This window comes from Sporothrix schenckii (genome assembly GCF_000961545.1).
Source record: "Sporothrix schenckii 1099-18 chromosome Unknown Cont42, whole genome shotgun sequence".
In the NCBI taxonomy this organism is placed as follows: domain Eukaryota; kingdom Fungi; phylum Ascomycota; class Sordariomycetes; order Ophiostomatales; family Ophiostomataceae; genus Sporothrix; species Sporothrix schenckii.
In genome coordinates this window covers 720551-732495 of record NW_015971143.1, presented here as the reverse complement: position 1 = coordinate 732495, position 11945 = coordinate 720551, and the positions used below count along the sequence as shown (strand labels likewise).

The 11945-nt window shown below is 51.7% G+C and overlaps 3 protein-coding genes across 3 annotated transcripts; all 3 read right to left on the bottom strand.

The window, feature by feature from the left end:
* Positions 1-811: 811 nt before the first annotated feature.
* SPSK_01412 (RNA-binding protein) lies at positions 812-4008 on the bottom strand (the record flags this gene model as incomplete). The annotated part of the gene is made up of 3 exons (XM_016728327.1): positions 812-2271; positions 2316-3336; positions 3721-4008. The coding sequence occupies 3 exons, from the start codon at positions 4006-4008 to the stop codon at positions 812-814; spliced, it is 2769 nt and encodes a 922-aa protein (XP_016589757.1).
* Positions 4009-4861: 853 nt separating this feature from the next.
* On the bottom strand, positions 4862-5926 carry SPSK_01831 (uncharacterized protein; the record flags this gene model as incomplete). The annotated part of the gene is made up of 3 exons (XM_016728731.1): positions 4862-5509; positions 5585-5605; positions 5696-5926. The coding sequence occupies 3 exons, from the start codon at positions 5924-5926 to the stop codon at positions 4862-4864; spliced, it is 900 nt and encodes a 299-aa protein (XP_016589756.1).
* A 470-nt stretch (positions 5927-6396) lies between these two features.
* On the bottom strand, positions 6397-6720 carry SPSK_02062 (uncharacterized protein; the record flags this gene model as incomplete). The annotated part of the gene is made up of 1 exon (XM_016728957.1): positions 6397-6720. The coding sequence occupies one exon, from the start codon at positions 6718-6720 to the stop codon at positions 6397-6399; it is 324 nt and encodes a 107-aa protein (XP_016589755.1).
* Positions 6721-11945: the final 5225 nt, after the last annotated feature.

Here is an 11945-nt window from a genome sequence, read left to right as displayed (position 1 = left end):
CGATTGGCATCAAATCGTATTTGGTTGGCTGGGCCTCTCTCACATACCAGCCGAGTTTGTTATTGAGGGCAAAGAAAAAAAGGGGCGGGAGATATAAGAATAAAAAGCAGAATCGTCATTCATCGTCATCAATTCGTCGCGCTCGAAGGAGAAGCGGAATTCGGATACTGGACGGACGGTCGTATATATTGCAAATTGCAAGATATAATGCAGTGACACCGGTAGAAGAAGAGAATGAAAGTTGTGAATAAAACACAAGGAGAATAAAAACTGAAGATGTCAAACAGGGAAACGGGTAATAAAATCACAAACAAGAACAAGGTAGGATAAACAGCGTTGTAGTAGCAATATAAAAGAAAAAGAAATTACGACTCGCAAAAGCTGTGAGTGCTAAAACGCGAAAGAAAAACACTTTGCTCATAAAAGACAGGTACAAGGAACGTAAGTGAAAAAAAAAAAAAATTCCCCGGGAATGATTCTGTTTTGAGATTGGCCGCTGGCGGTGAAATGGGAGAAGAAAAGGTCATACCTCATCACACACCAGAGTACATGCTAAAGGGAAATCCACAATACTGTTTGAAATAAAGCAAGAACTGCAGCGAACAAATATAAACGAGGCGGTAGTGGAGAGACTTGAAACAGTAATGAACAGTGGCACAAGAGAAGCAAACACTTGTTGTCTGTGCAGATCAAATGCTTCCGCGTTGGATGACTGTAAAGCGAGAATCAAAAGTGAAATCGTCAGATTTGTCAATCACTCCTGAAGCATCACAAAGCCATAGTGCATCGGAGAACTGTACCACGCACCACTCTAGAGCCACGCAGCCTCGCCGTTCTCCGTTGCAACACCCATGCCGGGCATGCCAGGACCCATGCCGCTGGGCGGCATACTGATCGGGATCATGGTCGGCATCATGGCACCGGTCGAAGGCACGCCGTTGGAAGGAGGCATGGGCCCGCGCGCGAAAGTCGGCGGCGGGCCGTACGTCGCAACAGGGCGACCACTCATCGAGTGTCCACTGGCGCCACCACCATTGACGTTGTTGCCGACATTGTTGTTGCCGACATTATTGTTGCCGCTGCCGTTGCCGTTGACGGGGCCGTTGTTGGAGCTGATGCTACCGCGGTGGCTAATGCCATTGGCGCCACCGTTGGTCGAAAAGGCCGAGGTCGGAACGAGAATGTTGGAGCTGCCACCGCGGTTGTGGTTGCCACCATTGTGCAGGGGGATCTGGCCTTGGGACGTCTCGGCGGGGGTGACCTGTCCACTAGAGTGGCCACTGCGCGAGTCGTAGGTTTGGATCTTGGCCTGGATGCGGCGACCATAGGGCGTCGAGCGAATCTGCGGGAGGTGCGGACGGATGTTATCCACCAGGCGCACCTTCATGTAGGGCGTCGCATAGTCGAGGGCCGTCTGGATGACGTAGTTGGCAAAAGAGTCGCGGAGCAGGCGGTCGATCTCGCCAGGCTGGAGCAGCTCCTCGACAATCATGTCCTTGGACGGATCCAGCGAGCACCGCAGGCACTTCTCGACGACATTGGAGCTAAACTTGTGACGAGAGAGCTGGCAGATGCGACCGCGCAGCTGAGCAACAAGAGGCTCGGTGAAGTTGTGGTCGTTGAGGTCGATGATGTACTGCACCACATAGTTACCGAAAGGGTCCTGGATAAGGGTGACGGCCTCCTGAGTGATGCGAGAAATGAGCCAGGCCTTTTGGTCGCCTGACGCGTGGTCGATGCAGCGCTGCAGGACGCAGCAGCCGTGACGGTGGGTGCCGACTTCGACGCAGGCGCCTCCAACGGCATCGAAGATGAACTGCGCATTGGCGGGCGTGAGCTTGTTGAGACATTTCTGGATGACGTGGTTACCGTTGAGGTCTTGAATAAGGTCGACGACGCGATGGCGCAGGGCTTCGATGATGATTTGGACCTGCTTCTCGGTGGAGATAAACTCAATCATCTTCTGCAGGGCACGGGTGCCATGCTGGTTGAGGGCAATGCGCACCATGTCTTGGGCGGCATTCTGGATGAGGACCGTGCGCTCTTCGTCGTTGCAGTACTCAAGAAGCTTCTGGCAGAGGTAGTTGCCAAAGGGGTCGGTCATGAGCTCGACGACGTGCTGGTTGGTCTCCAACCAGATCATATGAACCTGCTCAGGGATGCGATTCTCCAGCTGCTTCTGCAGGTATCTGCAACCATGCTGGTCTTTGCACAGCTCGTAGATGGTGCCGCCGACGGCCTCGAGGGGTGTGTTGTTATAACGGTTCATGGCTGCACGATGTTAGTGCTCGAAACACAAGAAAAACCAGACATACACACAAAAGAGATTAAGTTAGAACACTTGCGCTTACCCTCGTTCTCCATTTGGCGACGGCTCTGCATGATGCGAGTCTGGTTGTCGCGCGGTGCTTGGTTGACATTGGGAGAAGGCGCACCATACAGCGGTGCATAACCGTTGAAGCCCTGGGGTAGCTGGTACATGGGGCTATGGCCGTTCAGAGCCATGCCCTGCATCGCCTGGGTCAGCACGGGCATGTTGTTGATGCCATAGGCAGCCGGGTTGCCCACAGTGACAGGAGGAGCAGTCGACAGACTGTAGTTGTTGCCCCCGTAGTAGCCGTTCATGAACTGGTTGTTGCCGGAGGTGGTCGGGGGCAAGGTGGTCACAGTGCCAGTCGAGGAGGCAGCAGCAGCCGCAGCAGCGAGGGCGTTGGCGGTCAGGGGAGCCTGCGTGTGCGCAACAGATGCGTTGCTGGGCACGGGGCCAGCGCCAGGACCGGTGCCAGGGCCAGAACCGTTGCCGTAGGGGGCAGCGTTGGCCTGTAGAGCAGTGCCAATGGAAGTGTACTCGCGGACGGCATTGTTCATCTCGTTGGTGGACAGCTCGCGACTATGGCGGTTATGCATCACACCGGCAGGAATACGGCCAAGGCTCGCATTATGGTTGTGCAGGTACTGCTGCGCGTGGTTGTTGGTGCTGGACGAGATGGTCGAGCCGGGCGTCGACTTGACAGTGGCAATGTCGTTGGCGGAGTACGACTGCTGCAGCTTGGGAGGCGTGGCAATGCTAGACGGGGACGCCGCTAGCATGGCAGCGACAGTGGCCTCGGCGGTGCCATCGCCATAGTACTTGAGATCGAAGGAATGACGGCCAGGAAGACTGTTAAGTTTGCTGCCGTCTGACGAGTTCGACTGGGCAGACGAGCCATTGGGAAGACCATTCAGGCTGGGCTGACCGCGGTGGCGACGAACACTGCCCCAACCGTTCGTGTTGGTGGTCTCAGAGCCATGGTTTTGTGAGAGGGCAAGGTCCAGAGCGGTAGACGATGCCGAAAACTAATAGTACATAACAATATCAGCAATTGGACGACTAGAGACTGCTTTGGAAGATATGGGCGAATAAAAATGCGAAAAAAAAATCAAACAAGACTTTGTGTAGTAGGAATGGCAAACAATATGAAAGGGGAGGGGAACAATAAAAAGCGGTGCAAAAGTGGGTAATAGGATGGACGTCAAAGTGGGATAGCGATGATTGGAAGTGGAGATGGGTGTTAAAAGGTGACAAAATATCTTGAGTGAGATCTGAGATGAAGCTGAGAGCACCCCGGGCCAAATCTAAAAATTCTCAAATTTTGCCAACAATGTCGATATAGCAATAACACGCAAATCGAAGATAAAAAGTCAATCGTAGTCAGATAAATTGAAAGAGTAAAAACTCACCGTGTTCGTCTGACCCTCGCTGCGGGTCAGGGTCGGAAAGCTCTCGTCAAGGCCAGTGACATTGGTATTGGCAGTCTGCTGGAACATTTTGTTGGTCTCGCCATTCGTGGCATGCTCTTCCTCTTCGCCAAAGAGGAAGCGGGTGGTGTTCGTCTGGTCGAGTGACGAAAAATCGTAAAAACCAGTCCGTGATCTCGTCACGGGCATGCTATACCGGTTGAGACTGGTCGGCGAAATGTCAGCAAAGACGTCGTCATCTTCGGCGACAGCAAAAGCTGGCGACATCATGATGGGTAGTTTTGGGGAAGGAAAATGAATAAAACGAAGCACAAAGATCATCCGGGACGTATAAAAGCGAGGAGAGACGCTGTAAGTGAGGCTTGAGGCTTGTCGAATCTCGGAAGAGGCAGATTTGAGAGCTTCCAGAGAGACCCAAGACCGAGACCGCAAGTTGCTCAAAGTTGAAAATCAACGTATCGAGCAAGCATGTGGCTGAAAAAGAAAGGAAAGAGAAAGAAAGAAGGAAAGACGGTTGAAAGATGAAATGATACACGATATATATGTTTTTGAGGGTGGAGATGTCAATAGGAAGAGGCAAGGTGAAATAAAGGGAAGGTAATGGAGAAATAAGAAACCAAAAAGCATGAATACAGATGCCTTAAATAGGATGCAGTGGCATTGAAAGCAGATCGACAATGGAGCTTCTACCAAATCTGTCTTTAATAAAGAAAGACCAAGAAGATCAAGCTCCACCAACAAGCTTTCCAAAGATGCAAGAACCTGCAACAATGACAGAGGAAATGACAATAGCTCTGCATCACTGACAAGATACTGACGAGAAAGTGACGAGCAAACATGATTGTGGTCGGCTGGTGGGCCAATGCAAAGCCATTGAATGGGTGAGCAAGCGAATACGCCCTTGTCCCAGAGCCAGTTGTGAGCTAGTCGTGAGAGTCGCACTAGCACTGACCTCTCCCGCTTTGCAACATCTCAACACATTCTCACTCTCACTTTACCTCAACAATGCAGGATGAAGCACAGCCCTACTTGGATGCCCTACTTTTTTCTGTTGTACATTGCACATTAAGACCACACTAAAAGGCCATTGTGACGAGGGGAGACGGATGTGGGAGGGGAATTTTCAAGCTGCCCTCAAGCTGCCCTCAAGGCCTCTCCTTAAGGTGGTCTGGACATGGGGATGTGGGGATATTCGCAGCAAATGACGGGACAACTCAACAGGGTTTGTCTGTACGTACGCATTTGTAGAGCGGTGGCTCGTGGGGTCTTGGCGGACAGCCTCCTCCTTCTCGTCCTCGTCGCTGTTGCGGCGCGTGGTCGGCACTGACCGTGAGGGCAACTGGTCGTCGAAACCAAAGCCGTGCTGTTGCTGCTGCTGCTGTTGCTGAGCGTTGGACGCTGTCGAGGAAGAGGCAGAGGCCGGCGGTTGCATGTTGATACCTGCCTGCGGCGAGGCAATCTGTGAGCCAGACCGGCCGGGGCGATTGAAGATGCCCGGTGGCGAAGTCAGGCTGGACGTGGAGTAGCGGTTGGGGCGGGAGAACATGGAGGGGAAACCGGTTGCGGTGGTTTCGCGGTACTCGGGGGGTGTTGTGGGCTCGGACTGGTGACCGGTGGCGATAGCAACGGCTCCGAGGCGGCCGAGGTCCTCCTGCATAGCGGCGAGCTCCTGCTCGTCGCGGCGCTGCTGCTGGTCCAGCTTGTGCATCTCGGCCTCAAAGCGGCGCTTCTGTTCGCGGAGCTTTTCGTACTCTAACCGCTTCTTCTCGAGCTGTGAAAGCGTTAGTCTGTGGTTGGTCGTCAATGCAGGTGTCTCGGCTCACTCCATTGGCATCTTGTCACTCACCAATTGGACCTTATGCAGCGCCTATATATGAAAAAATCGTTAGCTTTTTTGCCACAGATGGATGCATGTCGGGACTTAGGCACGCCTTCCACAAATCTCAGGTGTACGAACCGTCGAGGCAGCAAGCTCCTGAGACTCGGGCGCACGTTGGGGAGCGATGCTGGCTAATGTTGGTACGCGCCCCGAGTCGGTGGTGAAGCGCCGGGGTAGAACAGATCGTGGGTCGTGGGAAGCAGTGGGCTGCGGCAGGCGGCTACCACCGTTCCGGGCCGGCGAAACGAACGAGCCCATAGTGGCGTCGCCGAGTGGAGGCTGCTGGGCGCGGTACCGCAGCTCGTCCATAGTGATTTATGGAGGTTGGATGTAAGATATAAGCTGTAAGCTACTTGAGTGACTGGTCGATATCCAATGTGATTTAAGTAATTCAAGTTCGTAATCCGTCGTTTGTTGTCGCAATTGGATCCGGTCCCGACTTGTCGTGCGTCCTGCGTGGTTGTGCCGGCGTCTAGCGTCTGGATGCTTCGCTTCGCTTGTAGACTATGTCGTTTGATAGAGTCCTTCGTTTCCGTTTTCGTATCGTATCGTGACTTTTCAGTTTTGTTACAGCACCGTATCGTATCGTATCGCTTCGTACACAGCCAGAATCATACTTGACTTGGCAGGGAATATTATACTGTGGAAGAAGCGCCGGAGTGTTAGCCGTGTGCGACCTCGCTTCGTCCCATGGCGACATTGCTCAAGGTATCGTGTGGTTTATGCTATTCCAGGAAAGATGAAAAAGCAAAGTAGATATGGTCCACCGCTGTCGGCGCCTATGCCGCCATTCTTCTGTCGCTATTCCTTTTCGACACCCAGGCCGCCTGCCAACCATCGTCGCCTTTGCGAGAGACGGTCTTCATGCAGGTGTTTTGGCTTGTGAGCTTGCAGATACGGTCGCATGCTCTCAGCATTTGAGCGAGTCCACTACAGCTGCAGATGGTGGGAGTCGTTCGGAAAGTTGTGCTGCATTGGTTGAGCACACCGCCTCGGCGTAGGCTGGCGGGCAAAGGGGCGCAGGCGTTTCGCTGTTGGAGAGAGGGGCGGTCGATGCAGCGAAGTGTGTCGAGCGAGAGGCCGACGGGTTTCGAGAAAGACATATCTGCTTTGCCAGTATAGAACGTACCTTTATAGAACAAAATATATATGATACAGGTTGCCGTCCAGTGAAAGAGTCAGAGAGACGAGAGAGGGGGTGGAGGAGGCGGTAGAAGGCGAGGATTGGGAATACAAATCAAGGTACAAGAAGAAGCAAAAGTAGAATATACAACACAGACCAAAAAGAGAGGGAAGAGATATGGAACAAATGAAGGAATCCAAGTAGGACCAGAAAAGAGCGTGACGAGGAGACAACCAAAAAAGAGAGAGGTAGGCGGAAAGGAGGAGGACGAGAGGAGGAGAGTAGGTGAGGGTAGGGCTTGGATGGGTTGAAAGTGGGCGGAGAGACGCCAGGAGGAGTGTTTGGAGGTGGGTAATATTGGCGACGGTGCATACCACGTATCGCACAGCCAGACAACAAGGAAAGAGCTACCAGCAGACAAAAGTCAGGGGTTTTGCCGCTGTTTATTGTCAAGCGCACCCCCCCTCGCTACATTTTGCTGGCGCCGCACCGTAGTTTGGGGGGCCTAAGGCAGGAGCCGCCCCCGCTCTTCCCCTCGACTCGAGCCAAACGCCAGGAGACACGGCAGAAAGGCGACGACGAGCCACCCAACTAAATCACGGAGTCAGGGTAGTCAGGGATTTTCATGCAAAAGGGGAAAGTGCGACTGGTAGAGCGGAGCGCTGAAAAATCCGAGGAATAGGAAGGGTCGACAGGTCAGACAAGAGGGTATTCCTCCTTATTTGATCCGTAATAATACGTCGTACATAGACATACAGTGCTGCAAACACCCTGAAAGTGCCACCGATGCAATTGCTCCACTGAGTAGTCCCAACAGTGCACTCCAGATTGAGAAGAGGACAAGAGAAGAAAGAGCCATAGACTCAAAGTAAACAAAAGCCACAACACTTCTCTTGAATTTTGGGCAGGAGCGGTCGCCCAATGACAGGCTTGGGGCAAAGAGTGAGAAAAGGGGTGGACGAGGCGGTCAACAACAAGCGGCCGAAGCGGCCAGGCTCGGACCAGCGCCAGCACGACACCAGCGCCAATGCTTAGAAACTCGAAAAATCGGGGTTCTTAAAGCAGCCGCCCGTCACAGAGCGAGGTGATTGGCGCCGTGATCATAGCGCGATATACTACCATACAGTGTGAAAAGGCATCTCAACACTGGCAGACTGACAGCTCGTGGCAACTCGATGACAACCAACAGTTTCTACGACGAACCGAGTCTGTCGTACTTGATTGACAATTATTGAGCGTCAGCACAAGATGAGTGTGAGGGAAGTTAGGGCTTGTGTGGACGGGGCCTGGCCACGGCTCTACCTTCATTGCTACCCAAGGGCGATTGTTGACGTGTGGTCTTCTTTTGTTTCCTTTTTTCTTTGCTGTGTTTCATTCGCTTGTCATAACAATACGGCATCTTACTTTAGCTCTGCAGAAGCCGGCAATGGGTCACCATATTGTCCGCGATCGAAAAACCAAAACAACAGGACAGTCGAAGAGAGGGGGGAGGGGTTCGGAGACAAGAGGCAGCACAGGCCCTGGTTAAGGCTGTGTGGGCCAGTCCGAAAGAAGAGATCTTCTCCCCAAAAAAGGGCCAGACCCGGCGGGTTGTTGTCAGTTGCTTGTCCAAAACAGGAGCAAGTCTGCAAGGTGATGGCCAGAGCCATGTCCAACGCCTCGACAACAGCGAATGACAATCCCCAGCTCTCCAGCCCCATACCTATTTCTGGGTGGGAGGTGTGGGAGGGTTTGCGGCGGCATGCGGGAGAAGACGAGTGGTATAAGAAAATGGGATGGGTATGATGAGAAACTGCAAATTGGGTGTCCAAGTCCAAGTGCACTTGAGCATTCAATTGGCTGGTGATGATCTGGCCTGGCTGGCCCGGTCTGACAGGCGTACTTTCATGACACAAACGAAGTACGGGGTATCTCGCTGTCTCCCTCTCCCTTGCCATGCTCTCAAGTCTTTCCAGACCCAAGTCGGCTTTCCCGACCAAGCACGAAATTCACACAAGGGACAGGTACCAGCGGCGGCGTGGGACGCGAAACACGAAACACACGCACGAACGGCCCCGGTGCATTTCTGCGTCTGTTCCTGCGCCATAACTAGCACAGCAGGACTGAAGGTATGGAGTCGTACCTTTAGTCTCGCGGATTGTCTGTCTCTTTCCTGTTCTTTTGTCGTTCCTTTCCTAAGCTGTGCGTTTTACAGGATATCTGTAATTCTTTCACTTTTACCACTCACAGATCAGCTATTTTATCCGACCTCAATCTCGTCGCTCCAAATTCTTACCTTTGCTTTCCGTCTGCCCCTGCTTGCCGCAGCTTGGACCCCCATGTAACCGCTTGCCCACCAGGAGGGGTGAAACATTTCTGTCATGTCGCGCATAGTTGCGACGGAGTCTAATCTGCCCTCTCCATTGCCATCTCAACGACAACTCCGAGCAAAGTCATGGTCACAATCAGATCCTTCGCGCACTGGTATTAGAATTCTCAAATGTCAGGTGCTCCGTACGTCAGTTGAGTTTACGAGATGAGATGGAGCTACCGGCCCCAAGGCTTGTCATAGGGAAGAGGCTGTGTTTGATTTTCACATGGGAGGTTCGACTATTTTACGCACTCTAAAATGCATATCACCTTGAACGCATACAACGGGACAACGCACAAGATAGGGACAATGGTGGTGATCAGCTACTGACTAAACATGGTTTTGGTGGTCTTTACTTGTCTGCTGAAAACCAGCCAAAAGCCAACTGCCATCTCTGTCTCCACACGTCACGGCGCATTTACCCGGATCAGGGACATCGATCAGTTGAGTCGAGGTCGAAGCTGGCGGCAGACAAGGAAACACCAAAAGCCAGAAAGGGAAGAAGGCAGCTGAGACTATCTAACAGACAGCCACGCCCAGCTCTCTGCATGACGCAGTCCTGTTTATCTTTCGTCTCGTCTGCCGCACCCCGTTTTAAGGTTTCTGCGGTTTTGTTCCCTGTCAACGTCAACTTGTAATTCGCTACTGCAGATCAGGCACAGCAAATAAAAATCTTCCGGATCATGTACGGTAATACGTTTTAAGGGCAGCGAAGAGTGAAACTCAGGAAGCTTTCTAGAAAACGCGGCTCATCTACCATGATGATCCGAAATCGTTCGATTGTTCTACGAAGTGATAGCACCTTTTTTTTTATATATATAAAAAAAGAACATAGGTATATTTCCATTTCCTGTTCTTCAATATTAGACAACCTCCTTTTACGGAGCATGTGGGTTTCTGATAAAAGGATCCATACGGCGCACGTCGCACGGAGTCATGGTGACTTTTTGTTCGACTGAAACTAGAGCATTTTCATTTTGAGCAAGACCAAAACGAGCTACAATATGCCCGCGACGGAAAGCTCCACTAGCGGGACTAGACTAATAAAGTCAACAAAATCAAAAAAGGGGGCGTGGAGGGGCAAAATGTGGTTATGGGAGAACGCACGTCGTGGAGGAAAGGAGACAGCAGAAAAAGGGCCTCGGGGGAAAGGCGAACATATGTTTGGGAGAGCACAAAGTCAAAATATAACAAAATTATCGAAGAGATTAGAAGAACAGCACAAAGCATGTGCACATAGATCAAAACAGTGTAATGACGAACATCATAAATTTATGGAGGGGAAGGGGTAGATGTGTTTTCACGTGATAATCTTAAAAATACGAACGCCAAAGCTTGAATGGAGCTTCGCAAGATTATGTCTCTTTTTGTAGAATTTTTTACTCTCCGTCTTTGCCGCCAAACTATTTTTCATCAGGGTATCCATTCACCCCTCTCTCTTTCTTGTTTATTTTGTCTTTATCAATAGAGGGGCATACTCACCAGACGAGAAGGTATTATTAGTCCCTTGCTTCAATATGTCGAAACAGGGTGGCTGGTCATGACAGTGTCTCACACGAACAGTCAACACTTAAGAACATACCATGCTGGATAAAGACAAAAGCAACACCCGGTTCTTATTATTTCATATCAAGCCAGTCCATATTGTATGCGACGTCGTCCATCAGAGGTTGGTGTAACATTGCCTCTTTATCATCGCTGAGCACGAGATGCTTCTGAAGTTGCTGTCATTGCCAGAATTCAACGCGAGAGACGCTCTATGTGCTAGCCTCGCAACGAAAACTGTGTACCCTGGCGAAACGGGCGCTGGGACCTTTTCGTTTTCTTGTTTGTGTTTTGCCCCTCGCCTGTGATATTCTTACCCCAATTTTTCTCACCGCTTCTTTCTCCGCCCCGCAAATCGATCTTGGTTTCGACGACAACAACGCAAGGGGAGAGGAGTCAAAGCTTTCGCCAGAGGTCATCCTCCCAGCCTCCTTCGTCGTGCACGCCAAGATGGACAATAAGGTTGCGTGTTAGTGTCACTAATTACTATGACTTTTTCTTGCACCTGACGAGGCAGACCAAGTTTATGGCGTCGTCCAGATCACTTGACTGTCGGGAGTGCTGAGCAAGGTACAGTATATCGCCACATTCTCATGCAGGTTTGTCAGCTCACTGCTTGATGCTAGAACCCCAGAATACCCGCCTCCGAGGCTATTATTGACGGACGGGATGGCGACCATTTGGGCCATTTTGCATTGTGGCCCTGGTTCAATCGTACAACGTTGAACACAACACGGCATGCCCAGGTCGTGTCCTCTTGCTGGGAGGCAAAACTGTGCTTGCAACTGCTCCCTGATCATTGGCTTGCATGATGAGCAAGGCCATCCACCCGAACGACTATGCCTTGTGCCTTGTTTCCCCATATGTGCCCGCCGTTGCGTGTCGTCCCCCCTCCCCCTTCCCCTCCACAAAAGACCAACACAACATGCAGAGTAGGCGCAGGCAATGCTCATCAGGTCCCGTCTCGTACTTTCAGAGGGTCCCCGCCCTTCGAGCAGGCGCACGTTGCTCGACACCAAGTACAATGCCGGTCGGAACACAAAACGGCCAACGCACCAATGTAGGGCCAGTACATGCCCACTGTATTAAGAACATTTTCAAATATTCAAATACCATCGGATACAGGTCCAACGTCGAGTTCCATGAAATTGTCTATCTCAAGCGAGAGAACGTGACAGGGTGGGTACTGCAAAAGCTGCCAAAATGCTGCCCCTGCGGGCCCGTCTTGTCCATCGGTTCGTTAGTTTCGTGGTCAACGATCGTAGTGTCTCATTAGCTGCATTTGTCCGATCACAACAACACACACCCTG